The sequence below is a fragment of the Mus caroli genome, chromosome 5 (assembly GCF_900094665.2).
Source record: "Mus caroli chromosome 5, CAROLI_EIJ_v1.1, whole genome shotgun sequence".
NCBI lineage: Eukaryota > Metazoa > Chordata > Mammalia > Rodentia > Muridae > Mus > Mus caroli.
In genome coordinates this window covers 9,988,496-10,015,614 of record NC_034574.1, presented here as the reverse complement: position 1 = coordinate 10,015,614, position 27,119 = coordinate 9,988,496, and the positions used below count along the sequence as shown (strand labels likewise).

Here is a 27,119-nt window from a genome sequence, read left to right as displayed (position 1 = left end):
AAGAGAAAATAATGATTTATCATGTTTTCAATATGTGGCTATCCTGAATAATATAGGATATTGTTTCCTTTGAATATATAACTCTTCTAATTGAATTTTAAATACAACTGCTTAAAATGTGGTTAGGGGGCTCTGGATATTATAGTTAAGATAGAGCCTCAACCCTATCCAACTTTTATCAGTTTATTTCCAATTATGAGGACCCAGAACGAAATCTGAATGAAAACGATATCTACCATCTTTTATGGGAATACAGAATGAACTTAAAGCAACCAGATTGAGTGACTGTTCCTGTATCACGCTCTGTCTTTCTCAGGGGTTGCCAGACGTTTTGGATTACGTATTCCTAATAGCTCATATTTGTTCTGTAGTAATAGAACAATATTACAGACACATTTTATCAAATGTAACATTTCTATTCCATGCTGATTTATGTTTTTCTTTGTTTTTGCTTTACTAGAAAAACTTTGGATATTTACATGACATACTAACACTGAAAATATATAACATTTTAAAGTGCACATATTTTAAAGATGGCCATGACAATCCAATCACAAAGTTGCTAATGTAATTCAATTTGTATAGCCTTTTATCCAATCAGATTGATAATTTTTAAGAATTAGTTTTGCCTGCTTTATTTTAAAAACATTTTGGTTCTCAAATATCACTTCAATTTTTTTCAATTTTATATATATATACACACATATATATACATATATATATTCAAAACAAGAGTTCAGCCACTTGTGACTACTTGTAGATAACAAACTTAGAAATAAAAATACTCAGCTAATTTTATATGCATGGAATAATATAAATGCCACATTTGGGCTAGTTACAAACATTACATGTCTATTACCAAGTTAATGACTGGTTGTCAAATTCTTTCCAGGGAATTATCATCTATGTGCACAAATCCTTTAGAAACTGAGTTGTTCCATAATCCCAAGAGTTTTTGTTTTATTTTTATAGACATAGCTATTGAATCGCTTCTTATTCTTTTTCTCAACAATTCTATATTTCTGAAATGAGTAAAATATGTACTAGACTAAAAGAGTAACTTTTCACATAATGTTATAATTCCTGACAATCAAGTGGATTCATTCAAACATTGGCCTAGGACAAATATACACAAATGAAAGTGTTACTTAAATAACAAACTGCCAATAAAAATGGTCAACCAATCAGCTTGTAACAAGAAAAAACAAGCTAAAAGAAACTTTGTAAAAACTTCATAAGCAAAGGACCGGTTTTGTTTACTTTAGGACCACAGACCTATTGGGTTCAGCAAACATTCTATATTTCATCTTTTAGAATCATATCTGTGTGTACATATACAGTAAAAATGAAATGCTCTTCATAAAAACACTTTCATGTGAGTTTTTACCGAGAAAGATAGATTAAATTGGGGAGGACAGTCACACTTCTGTAGTATTTTTTTAAGTATACAAATGAATGAAATAACTTTTGATTGATTTATAAATATTTTATTTCCAGAACTTCAACCCAGCATATATCAAACACAAACCAATAAACTAGAATCCCAGGCTCTCATGTGCATAGACTATAGAATAGGATCTATTTTAAAAATTTAATGAAGTAATTATATATATATATATATATATATGTGTGTGTGTGTGTGTGTGTGTGTGTATCATATAGACGTACAAAATAACTCTTTAAATTGTCATATTTGTCTAAAGATTTTCACCTTGAAGCAATTTTAGTGTAGTATGTACTTGCTTAACCAAAAAGTAGCAAAACACTTTGGGGCAACAATAGATAATATGGCAGAAGGAAAGGCATTAAAATGTTCAATGGCCACAGCAAGACAGTTACAGTCTCAAAAGTAGTTTCCTTTTTTTCAGTTTTAATTGCAAAGAATGTTTTATATATAATGAAAAAATATTTTTCATGCCATCATTATAATTAAAATTTCTAATACATAACACTAAATGTATAAATTTGTCAGTAATAATCTTCATAATAAAGGGAGATGAAACATAGATGTTTATTTAATGACAATGATAAAATCCTGTTATATTAACTTCAGGCTATGGCAAAAGCTACCTCAAAGAGAATATCCTTTGATCTAGGAAACTCACATCTCCATTACAAAATATTACTCAATGGTTCCAACTCATAATAATTTAATTAAAGTTAATTAAATATATTAAAATCTATTTTAAAGTGCAAAGAGCCATACAATAAAATTCTTCCCAGTTATGTATTTTAAGGATGACCATATTTTATTGATAGACTTGTGAAATAGTTGTTTTAAAATAAATCAGACACTAAACAAATCAGATCAACAATCAAGAAACAAAGTAAAATAATAAAATAAAAACAATCAAAGAAAAACATGCCACCGTATCTACACACAAGAAATAAACATATAAGAAATAAAACTGAAATAAACATGCACAAATGGCACCAAGAAAGATGGAATACATCCCTGGAGAAAGAAAATTAAACATGCAGAAAGAGAAGAGTTTGACTTTTGAGAGTAACAGGATAGTGTGCAGACCCATTTACCTTCACTGTCAGACATAGCATGTTGGAAGTCATCCATGATGAATGCTATGTCACGGTCATAACCCCTTGTCCGTGACTCTTCTCTCATGTGTTGCTGAACTTCAGGCAATGAGTGACTTGATCCAAATTGATCCCTGGTATCTGCAGATATGGGTGGCAAAGGTCCAGCCGCAGCCCTGGCCATGCCCATTGGCTGGCCAACGGGACTTAGTGGGCTTTCTTCTTCTGAATTCTGGGCCACAATTGGTATTCTTCCTCTACTCTGGCTGATTGGTAAGCTGGTGGGCTTAGTTCTGGCAGAAGATGAAGAATGGCCAAAAGAGACATCCAGAGCTTCAGCCTCTTGAGCTTTCAATCTTAGTGATGAGCTGGAAGAATCCCTCTTAATTGATAAATCAAGCCCATAGACAGAGGAAGGCCTAGAGGAAGGCCTGGACCTGCTTCCACTGCTGTATGGCTTATCTGCTTCATCCTGTAGAGCCGACCGGATGGTATTTCCTAACGTGCCCAGTCCTGACCCAAGTGATGAACCCATGAATTTTTGTTGATCTGTAATATTTTTTCTGAGGCCAAATGTGATATCATCTTGAAGAAGCCTTGCCCTAGAAGAAATACCACCAATGGATGAAGTGCTAGAACTCAAGTAAGTGGGATAGTCAGGTTCAAGGTCTCTACTTTCTTGAATAGGTGAAAACTTAGACATTTTAGGGTCAATTAATGCTTTCTTATGCTTTGATTGCTTTTGGTAAAGTATGGCTGCAGGCAATTGTTTGGCAGCTTGCTTTTCCAGGGTGAGTCTACTGATGCTATACTTTTCAGACTTGGGGAAGTGTCTATAGCTAGTATCAGCATGGTAATAATGTGAAAGACCAGCAAGGTGATCTAAGCTCTCTGTGCCTCTACGGAATTCTTGCTTAATCTGATGTTTCAGAAGCTTTAACTCATAAGGATCCTCCATCGGATCCTCCTCTGCCTTCACATAGCTATGCAGTCTGGAGGAAGTCTGCAAAGGCGCTAGGAAGTCTGTCACGTCTTGAGACCTCCGTGTCTCAGTGGTTCTAAGGAGACGATCTGTTTTGGACAGATCCTTTTCATGGAGACTAAATGCAGAGCTCAAAGCTGCTGTCCCTTTGGTAATGTCTCCAATGTCATCTATTAGGACATAATTCCTTGAAGTATGGTGGTCAATGTCTGCATAGAAGGAGTCTGCAGATATGCTTGATATTGGACTGCTTGCCATACTGCTTCTTTCCTCCAAACCTATTCTCAAGTCTAAACTATTGTACTTACTCCCAAGATGGGAAACAGCATACGTATTATCAGTAGAAACTGGAGCAATCATCAGGGGTTGGTTACGAATCACTTCATAGGTAGAAGTTATCTTAGGCTCCAAATACAATGTGGTTTGCCGAGGCTTTTGTTGTATCACCATCATCTGTGATGGTAATTGATAGGATGGTTGTGGAGCTGGAGTAGGTTGAGCCTGGGGTGTGAAGGACATGGTGGCCACAGCTTGGAAGGTTGGTTGAGTCTGATAAGGTGACACTTGCTGATGGTACAATGTCTGCTGTTGAAAATGAGATTGTTGCGTGTACGGGGTCGGGGCTTGGGTGGGAAGCGCAGGTGATGAGTACTGGTATTGTGTGTACGGACTTGTCGGAGGAACTAGTTGAGCTTCTGTTTGCGTTTGTGGTGGTATGAACGGGCTGAATTCAGTTTGAGGAGCTGTTCTTGGCCGCTCAATGCCATGCTGGCTTTCTACTCGGCTGGGTCTGGTACTGCTGACCTCACTGTCAGACATATAATCACGGTCCTCGGCTACCCCCTGCAGGTAGGCACGCTCTCTTTTTTCTCTCTCCTTTAATAGAGCTTCTTTTCTCCTGTTAATTCCCATTTCCAGATACCGTAGCTTGGCATCAATCTCCTTTTCTTCTTCATCAAGTTCTGCTTGCTTCTTTCTAAGCTTGGCAGACTCTCTTTCCACGAGGTCGAGCTCTCGGTCTATGTCCTGGAGAATTTTGGCTCGAGCCATGGTATTGGTTCTGCACATTCGTCGCCTAGAAGCAGTGCCCATGGTGCTGTAAGTTGACTGTGTTCCCGTGGATGCTTCCTCAGGAGGGGGATTTGGCAGTGTTCTCTTCACTTTTTTCTGAGTACCAGAGGCTGTTATTGTTTGAGAACCTTTAGTCTACAATCAAGTAAACAAAATATAGGACTTTGTTATCAAATAAGAAAACCAAAACTAAAAAAATTCCCTACATAATATTCATATAAATAACTAAGTTAAAGAATTGCAGTATCATAGTGCAATAAAATAAAAAAAATTCACCCACTTTCAATTCAAGCTAATAAGCTTAAGATTTTTTACTTAATCTATGGGCATTGCACCTCTGTTTCTCATTTGAAATCTAATATCCCTATTTTGAAGATTGGTGTCTAGCCTGCTGATTTCACATTGCACATATCTTGCCATTTCCAGTATTTACATGAATATTTAGCTTTTGGTATTCCTTAGCAACTCTACTTTCTTATGATTATTTTGGCAACACCATAAGAGCCAAAATAATCTGTTGCCATAACTGTTTATTGGAGCCAGTTTCAATCAGGTAAAACAACAGCTGGTAGCTCATGAAATACAGTTTCTATATTTTACTAATTTGTCATAAACTTGCCTTTTAAGGGGCACAAGTCTTTAGATTCATAAAGTCAGAACAGCCAGAAACATGTGCAATCACTGTACAGTTACCACACACTGATGTTCTCAAAGCTGTTGGGCATGAGACATATTCAAGTTGGAGCTTAATCTCCTCTGTTCTCAGCTGTGTTCTATAGAAGAGGCTCCCTCCTTTCCACTCTCTCTTCAGCACTGCAAAGGTGCACTTCTTCTCTACTGTTCAGTCATCAAACATTTATGACAAAAAATGTATAATACATGCCTCTATGAATTTTGGATATAAAATTGTATTTGCTTATTATTTATGATTATATTATTATAATAATTTGAATTAGTCATTACTAATTAGGTCAGAGTTCCCGTGCTTCTGTGGCTTTCAAACAACATTTCCTAATCCATTACTTCATGTTCAAACCTGATCTCCTATACATATTTTATAAAATATGCATAAGGTATATTTCCTAAGCAGCTGTTGCACACATTCCTAATTCTTACCCTCATTATGCCCATTTTATATATTATGAATAATTAAGTCAAAGAGTTGTTATGAAGATCAAATGAGACAGCTGTTTAATAATATAGGTATGCATTAACTATTACGTCAAAAATATTGTTTCTTTAGGACTTTGTAGCTTCCAGATACATTTATATTCAATATACATCAAAGACTATTAAGGCATCAATGAATGCTGCACTTTCACTGTTGTTTACTCTGACGATACAAGTGGTTATGAATGTGGAGACTTGATAAGGTGTTACCAAGACAGAGGCAGAGAGTGCAGTGAGTGAAAATTTAGTCTCTCATGACTAAGTATGATAGTAAGTTATGATATTTTTGGAAAGATTTATTTTATTTTATATATGTTTGAGTGCATAAATGTGTGTGTGTGTGTATGTGTGTACTCATGCATGCACACATGCCTGCATGTGTGTATGTGTAGCTTGTACATGCCTGGTACCCATAGGGGACAGAAATAATTGCCAGAGTTCCTAGAACAGGTTAAGTTTTGTCAATTGCAAAGATATTCTAATCCCTTACTTAATGACAAAAAGCTATCTTCATAAGTGTGTACCCATACAGGACAGGATTTGGTCATGCTCAAACCTTTCTGTGGTAAAATCATACTGACCATGAAAACCCACAGAATCAACTAAACTGGGCTGACAGTGGCTCAAAAAGACTAAACTGACAATCAGGGAGCTGCATGGGTCTCACCTAAGCTCTCTACATATATGTCATGGCTGTGTAGCTTGGTCTTCTTGTGGGACTCGTAATGGTGGGAGCCAAGGCTGCCTCTGATTCCTTTTCCTCCATTTGGAATCCTTTCTCTGTTACTGGGTTGCCTTGTCTAGTTCTAATCTGAAGGGAGGTGTCCAGTCTTATTGCAACTTGATATGCCATGTTTGGTTGATATCTCTCATTGTACTTTTCTAACAGAAAACAGAGAAGTGGGTAGAGGTAAGGACTGCGAAGGCAGGGGAGGGGAAATTGAGGTAGGGGTCTAATATGTGAGAGAAAAGTGAAATAAAAGAAAGGAAGAAAAGAAAAAAAAGAAAAGGGGAATAGACAAGGTCATGAACGTCAAACCACTCAGGGTACACATTCAGCTTAGTGTGTGGTTGAAGAAGTAAAGAGGACTGCACTGTGCTAGGTAGGTCCCATCTGTTGAGCTGTCTTTAAGTTTCTTTCATAAAATATGGAGGCCCAGTGTTAAGACATTTGCTTTGTTTTTCACCATTACTTTTTAAATATTTATTCAAAATGGGTTCCAAACTTGTCAAGATCTGAGAAAGCAAGGTTTTGAGGTGCATGGTAATTCTGAGTTACAGCTCTAAAAAGGATTGTTCTAGCTTTGGGGAAACATCCACTGAGATGCAGTTCTAGGGAAAATGTAACATGGCTGGTTGAAAAAGAACTAGAAATTCATAGATTTTAAAAAATGAAGAAAGGCATGTAAGTCAATAAAATGGCCTTTGAGATAATCTCTACAACTTTCTTAAATTTTCTAGTTTCCATCATCTTTATTGCCTAACTCTGAAATATGATCTTCTAAGATTTTTCCCTGTACATTGCACAATTTCCCCTTACATTTTGTCAATTGGATTAGTTAGTTTATTTAAATTCCTCTTTGGTTCACAGCTTTCTGGTAGACACATTTATGTGTGGTGCATCTAAACTGTAAAATTACTAAATGTGTAGATTTAAATTTAAGTGTGCATGGTTTAGTGTGTGTCTATTTGGCATTGAAGGGTATTTTATGAGAGAAGAAGCAAACATCTTTTTTTTTTTCAAAAAGTTGAATAAAAAAGATATGCAGCAACTATTGTTTAATGTCATAACTGCCAGACAAAAATTATTCAATAATTATATATATGCCACAACTCACTTTAAAAATTTCTTCAATGCATTGTTGATTTTTAATCTAGATAATGAAAGTAGTTATACTAAAAGAGATAAGATGGAGATGTTTTTGCTCAAAGCACATTTGCCTGTAGCCCCAGCATCTTGGAGGCTAAAACACAAAATTCATGTGTTTTGGATAACACAAACCTAACCACCACCAACAAAAAAAATCTTCTACATACAAATATATCAAACATTGGGAAGATTTTAGGAAATCATGTGAAGAAAATACATCAAAAGTTTAGCATAGTTGTATCATTGTACATTACAGAAGATAGTTACATATGCAGTTTTCATCTTTTTGCTTCAGTTAATACAGATACAGGAGCCGGGCATGGTGGTGCATGCCTTTAATCCCAGCACTCAGGAGGCAGAGGCAGGCGAATTTCTGAGTTTGAGGCCAGCCTGGTCTACAAAGTGAATTCCAGGACAGCCAGGGCTACACAGAGAAACCCTGTCTCAAAAAACCAAAATACATACATACATACATACATACATACAGTACAAATTACAGGGTAGAGGAGAAGGATTTCTGTGTAATGTACTTGTCATGGAAGCATGAACATCTGAATTTGATCTCCAAGAAACCACATAAAAAAGCTGGGCATGGTTACCATTGCTTGTAACCTCAGTACCTTGGAAGCTGACACAGGTGGGCCCCTGGGCCTTCTGGAAAACCAGTGTAGCTGGGTCAGAGAGCTCCAGGTTCTGCAAGGGAGTGTGCTTTAAAAAATAAGATGAAGAGAAACTAGGGAAGATACTAAGCATTGACCTCTAGTCTATATACAAACACAAATGCACACACACACACACACACACACACACACACAGAGAGAGAGAGAGAGAGAGAGACAGACAGACAGACAGACAGACAGACAGAGACAGAGACACACATGCATGCATACACAAAGACAAACACACTACTACACTACCGATTTTGTACCTAACTCTTTTTTTTTTTTTTTTTTTTTTTTTTTTTTTTTTTGAGACAGGGTTTCTCTGTGTAGCCCTGACTGTCCTGGAACTCACTTTGTAGACCAGGCTGGACTCAAACTCAGAAATCCGCCTGCCTCTGCCTATGCCTCCCAAGTGCTGGGATTAAAGGTGAGTGCCATCACTGCCCTGTGTTGTAGCTAACTCTTAGTGTCAATATTAGATACATAGTAATAAACTACATTATCACTTGAAAGAAATGGCAATGTATCTCTCATTTTATAAACATAGAAATAAGTTCTAATCATGTAATTATACTGTATCTTGCCTTTATGATACAGTTTTTTTTTTTTTTTTTGGACAGAGCACATTCATATTAAATAGTACAGGTCAAACAAGATTGCTACTAAATAAAACATTTTGATAATGAAAAGGTAGAATTTCCTAGAAACAAAGCAGTCTCTTTTATGTTATTTCATGCAATGTAACAGGGGATGAGTTAAAAGACCACATGGAGTATTGGACCCAAAAGGTAAAGTTTTATTTTCAGTTTGGGAAAGAAAAATCTAAGTAAAACAAATATGGGATCTGATTAAGTGGATGGTTTTAAGCAGGTAAATATTTTCCATGGAGGGACATGGGTCAAATCTAAGTTTTCAGGGAAATAGCAAGGACTATGTGGCTTCATTATGACGTTTAATGCATCAGCATCCATGAGTAGAATCAGATTCAGTGACTTCCTGCTGTAAGCATGGAGAGGAATTCTGGAAAAATAAATACATGTCTGGGAACCTACAAAACAAAACTTTGAATACTGTATCTATATTAAAATCTCAGTCAAACCATGACGTTCTCTTCCAGGGAGTGAAGGCATTCCTGGTTATTACATCAGGGTCAAAGTATCCAGGATCATATGAAATACAGGGGCAAACCATCAAAGTGTCAGCGTTCAGTCACTGGCTCTGGTGCTGATACACTTCACTGGTTAGTAATCAGTGTGGTTTTGTCTAAGGGAAAACTGTGACAGCCCAATTTAATTTCCTTCAGTGATAATGCAGCTGTCAGAGTAGATAATCCAGAGGGAATAAATAGCATCTAGCAGTGCATCAGCAGGACATTTACTGTCTTCTGGCAATGGTCGCCAAAACAGTTTTGGTTGTCAGAATGGAGAAGAGCAGTATGATCTATTGGGTACGCATACAGATCATGGGCATTTATGCTCTGACATGCACCCACACATGCATGCATAGGCAGGCATGAATCCGAGCCCGCACCTTCACACACACAGCCACCACACACACATACATAATATATATCTTACCCTTGTTACTAATCTTTTGGAGTCAGATTTTTCACCACATTGGGTGACTGTTTTCTGCTATGGAAGATGTCTATCTATATCTATGGTCTCTATCTACCATATATTATATAAAAACAATGTTGTCATGTATTACCAACCATCTCCTGAAGTCTAGGAAGCATTTAGCTAATACAGAAGTTTGTTGGGAGCCATTAAGACAACGCTATTGTCCTGATCTCTGAATTGGGCCTCTCCCCCCGAGAAGAAAAGGGGGTCAAAAGCAGGCCACCGACACACCGATTCCAAGAACAACCACAGAATGTTCCAGCCCTAAGTCATCGCTGATGTCCTGACCACACCCTGATACCACCAAGTTCCTGCTTCCCCATGTAGCTGCCAAAAGAAAAAATTTCTATTGCCCCCCTTCCCACTGATAAGTACTTCTTCTTTTGCTTGTGCAATTCTATTGCCCCACCCCTCCCGCTGATAAGTATCTGTACTTCCCCTTTTGCTTGTGCATTTAAACCTTGGGCCTGGCTAATACATTGGGGCCTTGATGCAACTCAGAACGTTTTGCACAAGGCTCTCGTCTCTCTCTACCCCCCAATTTGGTTCTTAGGAGAAGGTCCCCTCGAGACCCTCGAATAACTGGACCTGCTGGACGGGTCAGAAGTTAGGAAATGTTTTCATGGAAAGATTATTGTTCTCTTATGATTGAATCTGTCTCATGATGTGGTGAAGGCTACTGTTTGTATCTCTCTCACACTGATTTAGTTTGAGTAGGAAAACACATATTTTGTAAAACAAAACAAAACAAACAAAAACTATTCAGAGAATGGTGACTTGGAAGATAGGGATAGGGTCAACTATGTAAGAAAAAATAACATTTATGTTCTGACAGTTAATGGTTTGATAAAGTAAATAAAGATAAGAATGTACTAGGTTATTTTGCCTCATTATCAGCTTGCCCCACAATACTAAGGTAAGTTCACTTCTCTTGATTAATTTTTATTCAGGTCTATATACAAAAAACAAAAACAAAACCTTATAAACCCACATGCCTTTAAATCATTAGTCAGAAAGTAAATGGAAACATGTAGGGATTTTGCCTCCTCCAAATATGATAACCCTATAAAACATAAACATTCCTCAGCATGTTCATTTATCTTAGAGTTAAGAAATGAGGATGAAGTTATAGGTAAGCATAAGGAAATACACAGAAAGAAATGCATACCCTACTTCTTTGCAATTAAACTCTGTGCAAGAAGCAATAACTCTGAAAAGTCGATGGAAACAGTATGGCGGCTTTTCTGTTTCCACACCATCTATAGCAAATCCCTCCAAAGCAAGCCTTACAGGTTTTGAGACAAAGTAGCAGTGGAGTATAGAAACAGTCAAGATCATGTTGTCCACAGTATGTCATTAAGTCAATGTTCACAGAAAGCCTTCATCTCCTATCTATTCTCCATCCCCACAGGTTTAATGGAAAAGAAATGTTAAATGATTCTACTCATAGAGAATTGCTTTAAATACTCTTGGGATCTCTCAAATCCACTATACATTGCATCAGAGTACAGTGTTTTGTATATATGAAGCAAGAATGTTAAATCTTTTTGACTAAAGTGATACAGACCATATGAGTAAGTGCTTCCATCATCAAAATAAATAATAAAATCTTGAATGTGTGCTACTGTCAGGAAGAATTTATCCTTTGTGAATGGAATTGGAATTGTCCAGAGGGTACTTAGATTGTAAGAGCTGAGGGTCAATAATAAAAGTAATATCAATAATTATTATGATGATAGTAAATAATAATAATAATAACAATAACAATAACAATAAAAATAATGTGTGAAAAGCTAAATTACACCATCCTGGTAATAAAAGATTAAAAAGAAAGTAATAAAACATACTTAAAAGTCTCATAATGAGTTTTTTATGTTTTCAATAAACTAGAAATGCATTCAGTATTTCACTCAGCCTCTATAAGCTTTCCCTTAATGCACCTAGTGTCCCAGTTTGTTTTGTTTTCTTGCTGAAAGTCATTGCTCTTAGGCTGAGCAGTGAAGCAGAAAACGAGTTTCTACCTCACTGGACAGAATATTAGAGATGCCAGTCTGTGTGACATTTATTGCCTTATATTTTATGGGAAGTCCCATAGAGATTAATTTCTTTTTTTTTCCAAATCTGTATAAAGTATTTGGAAAGAGCTTAGAAGTTTTATTAAGGTGATGTATTTATATGCATTTATATTTCTACCTTTCCTCCCAGTCTCACTGCCCCTGTTCCTTTCTATTGATTCAGATGTCTTTATTACATTGATGAAAACAATACATATGGTTTTTAAGGCCTTTTATGCAGTTAATTTCTTTTTCCTTTTGACTGCTATATTTTATTATCACTGTCAAAAACAGGGTTCAATAAAAACTCTGATATTTTATAACAGATATTAGATTGGTATTTTACTTAGAGTGTTTCAGTAGAAGACAAAAATCCTTCTGAAACCATAATGATCAATGACAGCACCTTTGAGAAAAGCATAGAGTACATACCACCTCTTTTTAACTGTCACTTAAAAGCTACAAAATGATAGGAAGTTGTAATCACATACACAAGGCTCAAGATTAATTCTTTACTGTACAGAAAATAACTATTTGTCTTGTATCAGCATATTAGTTACCTCTCAACTGGTAAGATCAGTTACATTTCCTAGAGTCATCTTTGCAAAAGTTCCTGACTTTAAACTGAAGCAAATTTTGCTCATCTAGTGTCTTATAATTTCGTAACTACACAAGACTGGCTTTCTAGAAGGTTTCCCTACATTAGGCCATCTCTGAGAGGACTTTTTCTAATTCTCCAAGTTTCTCTACTGGAATTCCATGGCAACAAAATTATTCCACATAGAATTCAAAGATCTTCCATATGCTCACTATTTTAGTGTTTTTCTATTTGCTGTGGTAGAATATTTGGACAAAAGCAAGGTAAAGGAGAAATGGTGTTTAATGGCTCACAGTTCAAGGGTATACTTTGATTGTCTAGCAGTCAAAGCAGTAGGTGCTGGAAGTATTCCTACAAGCATGCTTTGAAGTCTTCAAGTGATTTTAGACTGTCAAGCTGATAATTAACATTAACAATCACAGTCACTCGCTTTTCTTTTGTAATTCTCCCTCCTCAACATAGTCCCTCAAATCGTACTTAGTGAAAGTGCTTTCCATTTTACTACCTGGTCTGTAATATACTGTACCTTTGTAGATATCAACTACTAGAAACTATATTGTCACTTTCCTCCACACATCCACCATGTGGGGTTTTAATCTGTATCTATGTTCATGGGCATATCATATGCTATGACTTGTGTCATGATGGCTCATATTGAGAAGCTTGCTTCTTAGTTTGACAATGAAGAGACAGTGTGGAGCTTAATGAGGTGGGGTCAGTGGGAAGTCCTTAGGTCCACTGGGGACATATTACCAGAAGCAATTGTAGGTCTTTAGCTCTCTAGCTTCTTCTCTATCCTTATAACCCTTTCCTGATGTATGTGTTCCTCATCAAATTGCCTGAGATCAATGCCATGTCCTGCAAGTTCACAAAAACTTATGAATAAGCCACTTTTTTCATAAAGTAGGTGTTCAGGGACATTTGTCATGAATAGGAATGCAGAGAAAACTGAATAAGATTCATATTTGTAACCTTAATTCTGACTGTTTAAAAGGTAAGAATAATGTCTATACCAAAATACGAAATCTTAGTTTAGGTGATATAATTATTTTTAAAAATGAGGTCAATTAAATTTTCATTTCAAAGCTAAAATATAAATTAATGTTGAGTCTATTTAGCTAAAATTGGTTTATTTTATTTGTAAAATCGGGCCTTATATGAAAAGGCTAATTATTTGTACTAGTATTCTATCATGACTTTAAGGATGGGCAGGATAAATGTATGTTTGTTTCAGTTAAAAAGATTTATAATCAAGAATACATATGAAATAATATGCCCATGCTTTATTTCTCATTTAAACAATGTTAAATAATGATGTTATTAATACAAACTACAAGCTCAATATACTAGTTACATTTACTATAAATATATGATAAAGAAAATAATATCTTTAACAATTAAATTACTGCCAATGAGAAAATATGTCTGTAAAGGTTAATCCAATCAGTAAAATTCATTGTAGTTTTTATAGTGATTTCAGCTTTTTGGTGTGTGTGGGTGTTTTGTTTCTTTGCTTGCTTGCTTGTTTTGTTTTGTTTTGTTTTGTTTGACGATGTCACATGTAGCACAAGATAGCTTCCAATTTTACAAGGGTACCTTAGAAATCTAGGTTGTCCTGTCTCTTTTTCTCAAGTACATACATTACCAAGCCCAGTGTGATCTAGCCTGATTTGTAAAGTCTTAATGGAATATTAGAAAAATTATTTAAATCACTAAAGAAACTGTTTTTAAAAAATCAAATATGTAAATTAAAATAGTTAAAACCATGGGACAGAATTGTCATACAAAACAGAGGCTTTTTTTTTTTAACACATGAACAAATGAATATAATGTGACATTGTTCTGGAGTGGAGCGATCAGAGGCCTTCAGAAGTACAATGAGAGAAGCCCAGGGACACCCCATATGCTTGCCACACACTGTGTCAGTATTAGACAGAAGCAGATTTGGAGACACCAATATTCTCAGAAAGTTCTCTTTACCCAGGGCAGTTATGCTAGATTTAAAATCAAAAGGGAGGAAAAAAAACCCCAAGGATACAGTGACTTCTGTGTTTGTAATTATGCCAGCCTGATTTGTGTTTTAGAGGTTACTGCTTTGAGAAAGAGTATTCTTCAAAGATGCACACAGCAGATAGAATTCTGTGTTTTGAGAGCAGGGAACAGGAAATTATCAAAAGATATAAAATTTCCAAGAGCAAGCTGACATAAGTTTTATATAATGATATCAGCTAACTAGGAAGAACACACTGTTTCAATAGTAATAACTAAAGATTAATGTGCAAACTATATCAAAGCTTACTGTGCATTGAGTGTGTTACTAAGAGCTTAATGCATAATATGTGAACAAAGCTCCAAAGGAACTTTCTTAGAGAGAGGATATTTTCAACTCTATGTGTCAGATACTTGCTATTTTAGTGATTTTACAACTTGGTCAAGATTATATCAATAATAAATGGCAGAGATGACCCTCAATCTGTGTTTGTTTAATATTGTTGTTCAAGTACAATGTGATTTATGTAAAGTTCAAATTTTAAAAGAAGAAAGTAATCTACAACACAAATGCAAACCCAAGATATATAATAAATAATACTCATACATTAAGATTATGTTCACATACAGTAATATAAAATAACATAAAATAAATTTTATACTTAGTGGTTAAGAGGAAGTCAGTCCAAACTGTGAAGGGAAAGTACTGAAAAGTGATCATTTTTCATTTCAATTTTTTGCATACTGATCTATATAATTTTTGCTTTCCATTTTATTCTCAGAACATTATGAGTATCTCCTAAATTTCAGAAGGTAGTTTCAAAGAAATAACTCTTAATGAATGAATTGGAGTCATAAGAGTCTGCTAAGTGAATAAATATTTGGGATAGAGGAATTATAATTATCAGCCTGTCCACCTATCTGGTAAGTATTTGACAAATCTTTACTTCCTTCCATCTTCTATGGTTATATAAGTGTATGGCTTTTGTTTCTTAAAGATTATGCAACTTAAAAAACAGAAATGTTTTGCTATAGACTATAATTTAACACGACCCATTTTAGAAAGAAAGCTCCTACTTTCTTCTCAGAGTGTAAAATAAGGAATTTATATTTCAGAATGATTGATATACATATTGCAGTTGAGAGGCAACTTGTGCAGCAGTCCCAAACATTCATAAGAAACCCAAGGTCTATAAAGAAAGAGTTCTCGGCAGTAAAATCCATGGACAAAGGCATGAGCATATGGATACACAAGTGTCATGGGACCTACAATACTGACCACAGAATATTCAAATGTTCATGAATGCATAAAAAAAGAGGGAGGCAATCAGATAAAGTTTAGATTGAATGATGTAAACAAGAAGAGTCACTGAAGATTCTATATACAGAAATGATATAGCAATACACACTTATCAGGAAATATCTTTGGAAAATTGCTATTATAAATTCAACAAAAAATACTGATTGAAACAGGTAAAGTTATAAGAAAGTCGTCATCATCACCATCACTGTCACCACCACCACCACCACTACCACCAATAACAGCAACAATCATTCAGTTTACTACAAAAGTCAAAACTAATGCTCAAACAGCAGAAGTTTAGTACAAAGACTTAGACTTTTGTGATAAATGGTTTTTTACCTGTAAATTTCTAACATTAATCTTTGTGTAAGAAAATACCCTTTCTTATAACTAGTTATTAAATTATGTACTACCTCACCTAAAATTTTAAGAATATTTTACAAATATTTTGGTTCCTTTAGCATGTCATTGGTGGAATTTCAACATAATGGTCTTTTAAGTGTTTTCACTTACATAATTCTTAGAGTGTGTTCCCTGAGAAGACAGACATCATACTAGGTTCTTATGGTAGAACAGATGTCAAAACCAAAAACCATATGGAACTTTTAGTTATGACACAGTAGGAATAAAAGGAAACCTGAATAAAAAATAAGGGATGAATTTTGAAGCATTCTATACTTAAAAAAGCAAGAAATACTGTTTACGACATTGAAATAATATCATAGAAAATGAGGCCAATCCAAATGTATTGGGTTTGGGCAATCTTTTTTCTCATTTCCTAAAATATCAGTTATATTTATTGGTTCTATATTTCATAATATTTCTGACATTTCCACACATTATATTAAAAACCATTTGGTTATAAACATTTATTACTGCTGTACACATATAGGACCGGAGACAGGTGAGAATGTTGTTCAGAGGACTGACTCCAATTGAAGGATACAAAGCAAGAAATTGTGATGGCGTCTGATAGGTCTGAACCATCAGGCAGCTTCCTATTAGCTATTCATATTGCTTAATTATAAGCTCAACATAACCACAGTGGAAAATACTGAGAAAGACTGACCGGGATGATCTCACTTACACATGAAAAGCATTGTGCTTGAAGTACAGAATGGATGAGATGGAAATACAGATAAGATAGGAAACCACACCATAATGATCAAGTAGCCAAGTATCAAACAATGATATGCCTTTAAAAGCTAGGTGGTTAGATAGAGCACATATATGTGATATTAAGAATTTTGCCAGGTTCAGCATGGCCACAAACGGGATGGTGAGACACAGTTTCTGCCCCTGGAGCAGAGCCAGCAGGGCGCGGGCTTTCTTGGGTGCTGACAGTTGTGGTAGGTGTAAAGCTTGTTTGTATAACAGTGTACGTATTTTACTTTATGCTCTTTCTTCAGAGAATGCTCTTCCTGCCAAGGTTATTGGGAATGTTCGCCCTGCCAAGGTTAAGGACTCCATGATAATCATAAACATCATGATTCCAGGAATCAAGAATGTGTCTGGTTCATGGGACTTAAGGGCAGAGAACAGTTGTATGAATGAAAGATAGCAGGGATGGAAATAAGCGATCTCTGGCTTTGAACTTGAACATAATGAAGGACCAGAGTCCCTGGTGTTAGATTAACCTTACAGATGTAAAACTCATCACGGATACTGCAAGGCTTGATTGGGAAATGGCCGTTTTCTAGAGTTAAGCATGAGCCTGTGCTGGAGTGGGTTGAAATACCCAGAATCACTCCATTGGAGAAAACTAATGTATTCTTTCCCAACAGGTATCAATTACAAATAAGTTTTTCTACCTGAAAAAAAGAAAACCTCTTTCTTTTATATATTTATATTTTAAGGTGAACTTTGGGGTATTTCTTATAAATAAATAATATATTCACTATATTTTTATATTATCAAACCTCTTGGTATATACCTAAAGTGTACCTTGACAATAATTTGGTCTCATGTTATTCTGACAAGCAAACCATCTATTTTGACAAATAGAAGTTCCACCTTTGTAGACTCCATGCTGCTGTTTGGTTTTTAAGGTTGTCCTTAGTGGCAAAGCATGGCTTAAAACAACTAATTCCCTGTAGCTCAAGTGATAAGCTCTTCTGTCACTGTGACAACTTCCTTCTCTGATAGGCGAGACCGAGCTGGGCCATGAGCTGCTTCTGAAAGAGGAGAGCCAAGCCTTGGGTTCTTAATTAAATATCCAGGGTCACTGTTGATGACACAGTGCACATATGACACAAGCCTCAGATGATTTAATCTGAATCTGACCTGAAAACTGCTTTCCTGCTGTCTAGTTTGCACGGCTCTAGAAAAATATAATAAAGTTGGCAAGAAAGGAAAGCAATTGAATAGTCCTACTCAGCTGCAACACGTATGATCCAAAACTACCAGAATGGCAATAATGATGTAATAAGTACCACTCACATGCTGTCAGAAATGAAGAGATGTCCAACTGGATTTATGGCCTACCCAAGAGGAGGAAACTCCGGTGTGGTACTGGAAACTTAGCTTCCTGGGACTATGGAGACCTTAGAAAAGAGTCCAGTCCCATCACTTTGTAGACTGACATGATTGCTGATTATATTCTAAAACTCATCCTTACTCACAGGTAAGTGTAGCTTCCACCTCTCATCAAACAAGCCTCTCTTTACAGCAAATGGAGTTCATCACAGAAAATCCACAACTGGACACATATCAGAGATCAACAGGCTAGAACAGCTCATCCTCAACAGATACATCTAAGAGAAAACTCCTGCAAGTCCTGTGGATTTAGGAACATCAGGGAAGAAGGGGAGGAAAGATTGTAAGAGCCATAATAGCAAGAAGTTGGCTTTGAAACAGTTTTAGGTTAGTTTTAGGTCAGTTCTAGTGAAACAGTCTCTGAGGAACTGTGGTAAAAAAGTGCACAGAACAATGGCAGTATCAATGGACATGCTTATGGGAAAGGAAGGGCATTTTTCAGGTCTAAACACTAGACCTATAGGTAACTAGTGACTGACAAAAAGGAATGGAAGCATCTCCTAGAGATGAGTTCTCTTATTGGTAGTCGAATATAGAGTGGTCATCCTTGAAGACATACCACACAAACAACAAAAATGGACTCAATAGTACCTGCATTAGCATCTTGGCACCCCACTCTCCATTCCAAAGCTCCAAGTGTCTCCAGGCAGGCCTTCTCTCACCAGTAACAACACCCATGCCCTAATCCTCCTACCAGTTTGGACCCCAGCAAGCCCAGCAGCCATGAGCTCTACTTCATCCTATCAGAGTCCGTCTTCTGGTCCACACCTCCCACCCGGGACACCCAGGACAACAAGCTCCATCTTCCATTTCATTCTACCACCTGCAATCAAGGACCTGCATCTCATACCCCAGCTCACAGCTGAAACTGCATTTTGGGGTGCGTGCTGCTATCCAGGACAACCAGTCCCAGTGGCTCACTACTGCCAGTGTCTACCAGGCCACCCAACACCAGAGGCGACCAGATAGCTAAAGACATCGCAAGAACATGATCAAAAGATGCCAGTGCAATATGACATCATCTGAACTATTTCTCCGTTGGGTTCCTGCCTGTTACAGGAGTGGTCTCTTCAGGTTCCCTATCCCCAATGCTGTGAGTCACAGCTAAGGACACCCCCACTGATTCTTGGTGCCTCCTCTATCCCAGCTTTCTTGTCTCATCTTGGAAATGGCCCCCACCTCTTCATCTTGTTAGCTGCAGATTTCCATTCACTTTCATGGCCATCTGGCTATCCCTCCTGAATTCCTTCCCCGTTCCCTTCCCCATCCCCTCTCCTACCCAGTTCCCTCACTCCATCTGCCTCTTATCACTGTTTTATTTCCCCTTCTAAGTGAGATTTGCCCCAAAATACAGGATACCCATGCTATACTCCATAGACACAAAGAAGCTAAACAAAAAGGAAGGCATAAGCGAGGAAGATCGAATCATGTGTGGGGAGACAGGAGAGAGGGCCATAGCACCAGGACAATGAATGGACATCTGAGTTGTCTGGGGTAGGGGTATTGGGAGAATCTCTGGAAAGTCACAGAGACCTGGGATAGGGGAAGTTCTCAAGAGAATATGCCAGTGACTTTAGCCAGGATGCAGAACAGTGTGTTTATGGAACCTTAAGAGGCCACTTCCTGCAGCCAGGCAGGCCCCACAGTGGAGGGATAAGGACACCAACTCACTCACAAAAACCTTTGACCCAAACTTTGTCCTGTCTAAAAAAAAATGCAGAGACAAGGAAGGAGCAGAGACTGAAGGAATGGCCAAGCAATAACCGGCGCAACTAGAGACTCATCTCACAGATAAGCACCAGTCCCAGACTCTATTAATATTCTCTTTTATGCTTGCAGACAGGAGCCTAGCATAACTGTCCTCTGAGATACTCCTTACCCAGCAGCTGACTGAAACAGATGCAGAGACCCACACCAAACATTGGATGGAGGTCACAGAGTCTCATGGAAGAGTTTGGGGGAAGGGCTGAAAGCCCTGATGGATACAGAACTCCACAGGAAGATCAAGAGGATCAACTAACTTGGACCCCTGGGACCTTTCAGAGATTGAGCCACCAACCAAACACCAGCTGGATGAGGCTCCCCTGGAACATACATAACAGATAGATGTACAGCTTAGTCTCCCTGTGGGTCTCTCAACAACTGGAACAACAGTGGCTGTCCATAAAGCAGCTGTGTGACTGTGTAATCCATTCCCCCACAGGGATGCTTTGTCTGGCCTCAGTGGGAAAGGATGAACCTAACCCTGCAGAGACTCGATGCAATAGACTGTGTGTGTGTGTGTGTGTGTGTGTGTGTGTGAACCCAGTGGAAAATCCACCCTCTCAGCGGAGAAGGGGAAGGGGGAAGATGGGAGGGACCCTGTGAGAAGAGGGCAGTGTTTGGAATGTAAATATATAATAAAAAAGATTCAGCAAGCTGTATATATATTACACACACACACACACACACACGTTATCAACTTGAGAGTAGATGCATGGGTGGGTTTCTGTTTAGAGGGAGGTTGAGCGGGGAGGGCAGGTTGGAGAGAAGAAAGAAGTTAAAGTGATATACTTTCATTTCAACTCAAAACATTAAAAAAAAATAGAAACCAATTTTTATGTTCTCCTATAGCAAAGGACTATTCTTTAAAACAGATGAAAATTGTATCAGGATATTTATATTCTGTGAAACAAAGGAAACAGTGAATCATGACTTCTGTATCTGCAGTCAGGATTTGAGTTCAGTCATTGAACGAATAATCATTTAACACAGGCTATTTACCTGATATGATCAAGTGCTTGCCAAACAATGTCATCATCATCGTCATCATCATCATCACCATCATCATCGTCATCATTATCATATTAAATCCAAAACTTGAAGAAAATGTAACAGTTTCTCCAAAATATATATAGCCAAGGAAAGGCATTACAAGAGCTATAACTGCAAACTCATTGATCCTAAGGCTATTTTTAACCTAAGCCATAGCCATGGTTTGCATTAAGAAGTAGTTGGGACATAATGTCAGAGTAGTTTGGGGAAAGTGGATCATCTTAGTCTTTTTGATGCTTCTCTTCATTTTAACAAAGTGAAACTTTTCTATAAGAATTACTGTTTAAAAACTAGACATGATGGTCAGTGTCTGGGGGCTAAGGACAAGGACCAGCAGGTAGAAATACAAGCCTGAAAACACGTGTTTTGTCCTGCGTCCCACACATCATCATTCTTACTATATGTCACGATTTTAATGGAAACTTTAGTATGTTTCTCTGTTACAGTCATCCTAGAATTATTTTATTTTCAAAGTTAGAACTTTCAGAGAAACATTTCAAATGCTCCTTGGTTGCTCTCAGAAGGACAGGGATTCAAGGAAATGGCTTGCTCTGGGGGAAAAGGCAAGTCTTAAGCCTTCTTCCCATTTCTTAGCCAGGCTCCAGACTTCATCGTAGCTCTCCCTGGGAACGTGGCTGAGTTCACAGCGTCTTGACCTTTGGTAAAAGCCAAGGTTATCTCCAATGTTAAAGATATTCCTGATAGACAAGTGAACACTCCTTTATGACCAGGAACCCCTGGTGTATTTTAAAAGTTGACATTATATCACAACACTTCCACAATGTACAAGCACAAACACGGAATGTTTTGCACAAGAGGTGCATGTCAGAAGCTTAAGTTTTCAGGATTTTTATCAAACTGAGCTGAATGTTAAGTGGTCTTTGGTTTCTGTCTGTTCTTTTTAATTGAGTGAACTCATCCTTAGAAACTTGGGAACCAGCTCGGGTTCAGACTGGGAAACTTTAGTAGCATGTGTTTTAGGTGAAGGCAGCTTATCCTACTTAGAGAAATAAAATCATTTGCTGACATTATTTGGTAGATTTGTCCCAGTACCCATTTAAAATATCTAACATGTTCACCTTAATTCCCAAATAACTGATAATTTTTCAAGCTACCTATTACACTAGTTGCATTCACCCATTAATATGAAAAATATGGCTTTTATAAACTATTATCATTACATGATCCAATTAAAAACTGGTCAAAAGTCTCAAATAATTTCTCCAAATGAGAATAAGAATACAAATGCCAAGAAATAGTTGAACTAATGTTCATCATCATTACTTACTGGGAAAATCAAATCAAAACCATGATTTCATAGGAGGTTACACTCAGCAGGATGGCTGTGTGTTTTCATTTCAGGAGAATAAGTATTGGCGAGCAGGTAGATATATGGTAATGACTGTACATTGCTGATAGGAATGCAAAAATTTTAAGGGCTATGGGAGAGTCTCATAAGTTCTCAAAAAGTTAAATGTAGAATTAATATAATGATTATCATTTTTTGCTCGTAAATAAATATCTGAAGAACAAAAGCCAGGGCTTTAACAAATACATAAATATTCAAATGCATACCAGCATGATTCTTAATTGCCAATATGCCATCAGCAGATGGAGAAATAAACAAATTGGAGGATGTATGGTATAATGGATTTCAAGAGTACAAGGGAACACACTACTGATGATTACTAAAATGTGCATGGTTCTAGAAAATATTATTCAAAGTGAAAGTAGCTAGACACAAAAGGTCACATCTTATATGATCTCATTTATGTTTATACATTGAGAAGCTGAAACATCATAGACATAAAACACTTGTGGTTGACAGAAGGGAAGGGGAGACAGGAATAGAATGTCACCTCTGAAGAGGTGCAGGGTTTATTTTGATATGATGAAATGCTTTAGAATGATATAGAGGAGCTAGTGACTGCGCAGTATTATAAATATACTAAAACAACCCAATTCTTTGCTTTTAAGTAGTTAACTTGATATGAACTGCACATTATAAAACACTGTTCTTGAGTTAAAGAAGAAAACAGGATTTAAAGACAAGCATCAACACAAAACAACATGAACATTAAAATTCATTTAATTAATCTTCAGAAAGCTATGTATTTAAGGCATATGCTATCTTCTATATAGAGTCCATTTAGAAAACATATAAAGAAAAACAAATTATTGTCACAACAATCAATATGTCTCTTTCTTGTTGGGGAAGAGACTGTGATCTAAAAGTGTCACAATGACATGTGGGGCAGGCCATGTTCTCTGTCTTGGCCTTTGGATACTTGTATGGCACGTCCCTTTACAGTAGTTTATAACTTTATGTGTGCATCTTTTTCATCACTGCATATTGTTTTATAGTTTAGTGGACATTAACTCCTCAAAGGTTCATTTTAATGTAAGATTTCTATTAGCAATAAAAAGCCTTATGATTGTTACATTCACCTAACAAGGATCTTTATTCTACTTATTGAGCTAGCCAGAATTTTTTGAAACAATCCTTAATAAAGCCTACCGGCCTTACTTTGGCATTATACTAGTCTGTAACTACATATTTAAGATATGATTACTATGTCCTCAGTCGAAGTCACTGATCTTCATATTTCTGTTTCAGAAAACTAAAATCAAAATGTCATTTGCAATATGTATATCATCTATCTAGGCTCTGGGCTTGACTCCCAGCACTGAAAAATTTTAAAAGGCACCCCATCTATAAATCTATTTTTGCGTATAAAATCATCATCTGTATCAGCAGTTAAAATATGCTTATTTGTATAATAGAATATAAAACCCTCTATCTAGGCTGAATCTACTCTCTTAACTATTCAGGGTACTTTCAGTACTAAGGATAGAAATGTTTCTCCTATGAGCAATGTTGCTTGATGCACTTCCGCAGCGTTTATCTAGCTTTAGCCATAGGATTCCACTGCGTATTTTACATAATCAATGGCAAGTGAGTGCAAAATCCACATTCTTCCACTTTTTCAAATACGTTTTACAAATATAGTCAACAGTAAGTTCTACTTCAGTTCTATTTAGGGCTCACATTGTCTCATTTGCATGTAATTAAACAAAGCCACTCAGAATTTACTTTTGTTATATAGTCCAGCATTTTTCATTGAAGAATATATCACAGTATCAATGAGAATTTGCTGAAATGAAAGGGCTTTGTTCTATGAGTTTGAAACAAGGAAGCACTCTCTCCCATTTTAATCGTATGGCTACAGGACCTTACTGGATAGAGGAGGAGTCCACCCAAGCCCATTTTTTGTTTGTTTGTTTGTTTTTTGGCTCCTTAGATATATGTATTCAGGATATGGTTGTTTTCAGCATATGGAGTTTTAAAGCTTTGGAAACTACATAAAGCACCATGAGTTAACATTTATACACACAAAAGAAGAGTTGCTCTTTGTGTACTCCTATGATGATTTGGAATAGAATAATGTATCAAAAACAGTAGAGAAATGATTAATTTCCTTTCAATACTACAATGATCCTAAGATGCCAGCACCCAGAGGGGCCGAGGTGGTAAGATTACCAGGAGTGTGAGATCAGTGTATCCTAGATAGTGAGGTCCCGACCAACCCCACGGACTGACTCCATGCTGGAAATGGGAACCAAATTAAAACCTTCCCTCTTTCATTTGTAGACAGTTATTCTTTTCTCATTTCTAACTAGCTTAATATTACAATTCCCAATTCTGTACAGAAGTAGAAATAAGCATGTCAAGGGTTTTTCAATAGATAATCCATGAAATATGACACTATTGTGCATCTCTCTGAGTATTTATACACAAGTGATTCCTTCCATAAATGAAAAGCTGCTTTAATTTTCAATAAAGATGACTTCCCTGAATATACTCTCGGGATGATTTTTGTATGGACACTGGGCCCTGATGTCCATGTCACACTGAAGCAATTCCTGAATACTTTTTCAGGGGCAAAGAAAAAGTCAACTGTCACACTGAGTTATTTAGGAAATGTTAACAACTTCACACTCTTAATTAGCACGTTAAGCAGAGTTTTCAGGGCAAGACTCAAAGGAGTGAATAACTACCAAAGCAGTCCCTCTGCATAGAGCACATAAACCCTCCAATTAGGACTGAATTTAGTCCAAGTTTCTAATTAAACTAACAGTGGGGATATGCCTATGCTTGTCATGCAGAAACTTCAACAAGATCGTCCCATTGTAACACTTATTATGGATATGTTTAAGGCTTCAAAGGACATCCACCGGATTTCAGATTATTCTCCTTGAAAGTACTAAATAAATTTAGCATCTATAGAAATGAAATGATTTGCATATTTGAAGCACACAACAGCATGTAAAACATTGTACCATTCTATGGAGTCATATAAGGTGTATGTATGAATATTCTCCATATGTATTTATACTAAAGCAATATATACCTGACATAGTAAGAATTCTGGAATTTTGGTTTCATTAAAGAACATGGAAATATAAGAATGTGTTTCTTTGTTTTAATCCCAGGGGTAAGGATGTGAGGATGCTGAAGCACTGTCTGCTGCAGCTGACTATGATTTGCCTTCTGCTCTAGCAGAGGCATGATTTTGCTAGTTGAACATAGTTTTTGGAATTGTGTGACATTTTGAATTCTGTGAACTTTTCAGATGGTATATAAATGCTAGGACCCTGAGAGGTGTGGTTGGTGGTTGGTGGTTATTGGGGTTGGGTGTGGGTGTGGGTTTGTTAGTAGTCATGCTCAAAGAAGAAGAAGCTAAAAGAAAGGATATTAGATACAGATCTCTCTTTCCCTCTCTCTTTCTCTCCCCCCCCCATCCTTCCTTGCCTCCTATCTAGTGACAGAGGGTAAAATGGGGGTGAGGGATGGGTAAAGGATAGAAAAAAAGATACCAGCAAGTAGCTAAGACTGGCTACAACCTGACATAAATGTGCATTGTGATATAGAATATGGCAAAGAAATATCATTAGTGGGAAACATTGTTGGTTGACTATAATTTATGGCTTGAAATATATTCTGTTTTCCCCAAATTTTTGTATTATATTCTAGTTGCTATTTAATTTTTCTTAAAATAGCTAATGCTGTATATCATTAAGTTCTAACAATCAGGAATAATTTTAGAAATATAAATATATATACATGCTTTGAGTATGTGAGTGAGTTTTGGAGTAAGTATATTCAGGAGAATGTGTGTGTGTATTTGTATGTCTATGTTTGTGTGTGTAGCTTTATTGTAGACATGGTTACAGCCTCATAACTATTTAAACAAAAAATATCATGAGTTGTTAATAAAATCATATTATGAAATACTGAGGAAGCTAATTAATATAAAATAATGCTGTACATTGGTAAATTACATGAATCACATTGAGATCTCAGCTAAGACAGAGATCTTCATGTTTGCTAAACTAGCATGTCAAATATCTGCTGTTAAATTTTTGCAGGGGTCTTTCACTGATTAATAAGAATAAGAGTCTATTCTTAGAAGCATGCTAAATTTTATATTTTGAAATATGGATTTCTGGGGTAGATTAACGAATGAACTTTCCTTCAGTATTATGAGAATTACTTTAACTCGCAGATATTCATTATAATAAATTGCATCATTCCTGAGCAAACAATAAAACTGACATTTATGTTGATGTATTGTTTGCCTTAGTGGATTTTTCATAAGCCTTGAACTTTGCTAATAATTAATGACTATTATTTTACAGCTACATATTGAAACGCACTAATATATTGTTGCCTTTTTTATTTTATTTTATTTTATTTTTTTTTTTTTTTAATATTTTTATTACATATTTTCCTCAATTACGTTTCCAATGCTATCCCAAAAGTCCCCCATAGCGCCCCCCCACTTCCCTATCCACCCATTCCCATTCTTTTGGCCCTGGCATTCCCCTATATTGGGGCAAATAAAGTTTGCAA

At 36.5% G+C, this 27,119-nt stretch overlaps 1 protein-coding gene across 1 annotated transcript in view; it reads right to left on the bottom strand.

The window, feature by feature from the left end:
* Pclo (piccolo presynaptic cytomatrix protein) overlaps positions 1-27,119 on the bottom strand; it is a 328,272-nt gene that overhangs the window by 146,979 nt on the left and 154,174 nt on the right. Inside the window, exon 7 of the mRNA XM_029477261.1 lies at positions 2,536-4,723. Coding sequence (XP_029333121.1) covers positions 2,536-4,723 — 2,188 coding nt within the window. The remainder of the gene's footprint in view (positions 1-2,535; positions 4,724-27,119) is intronic.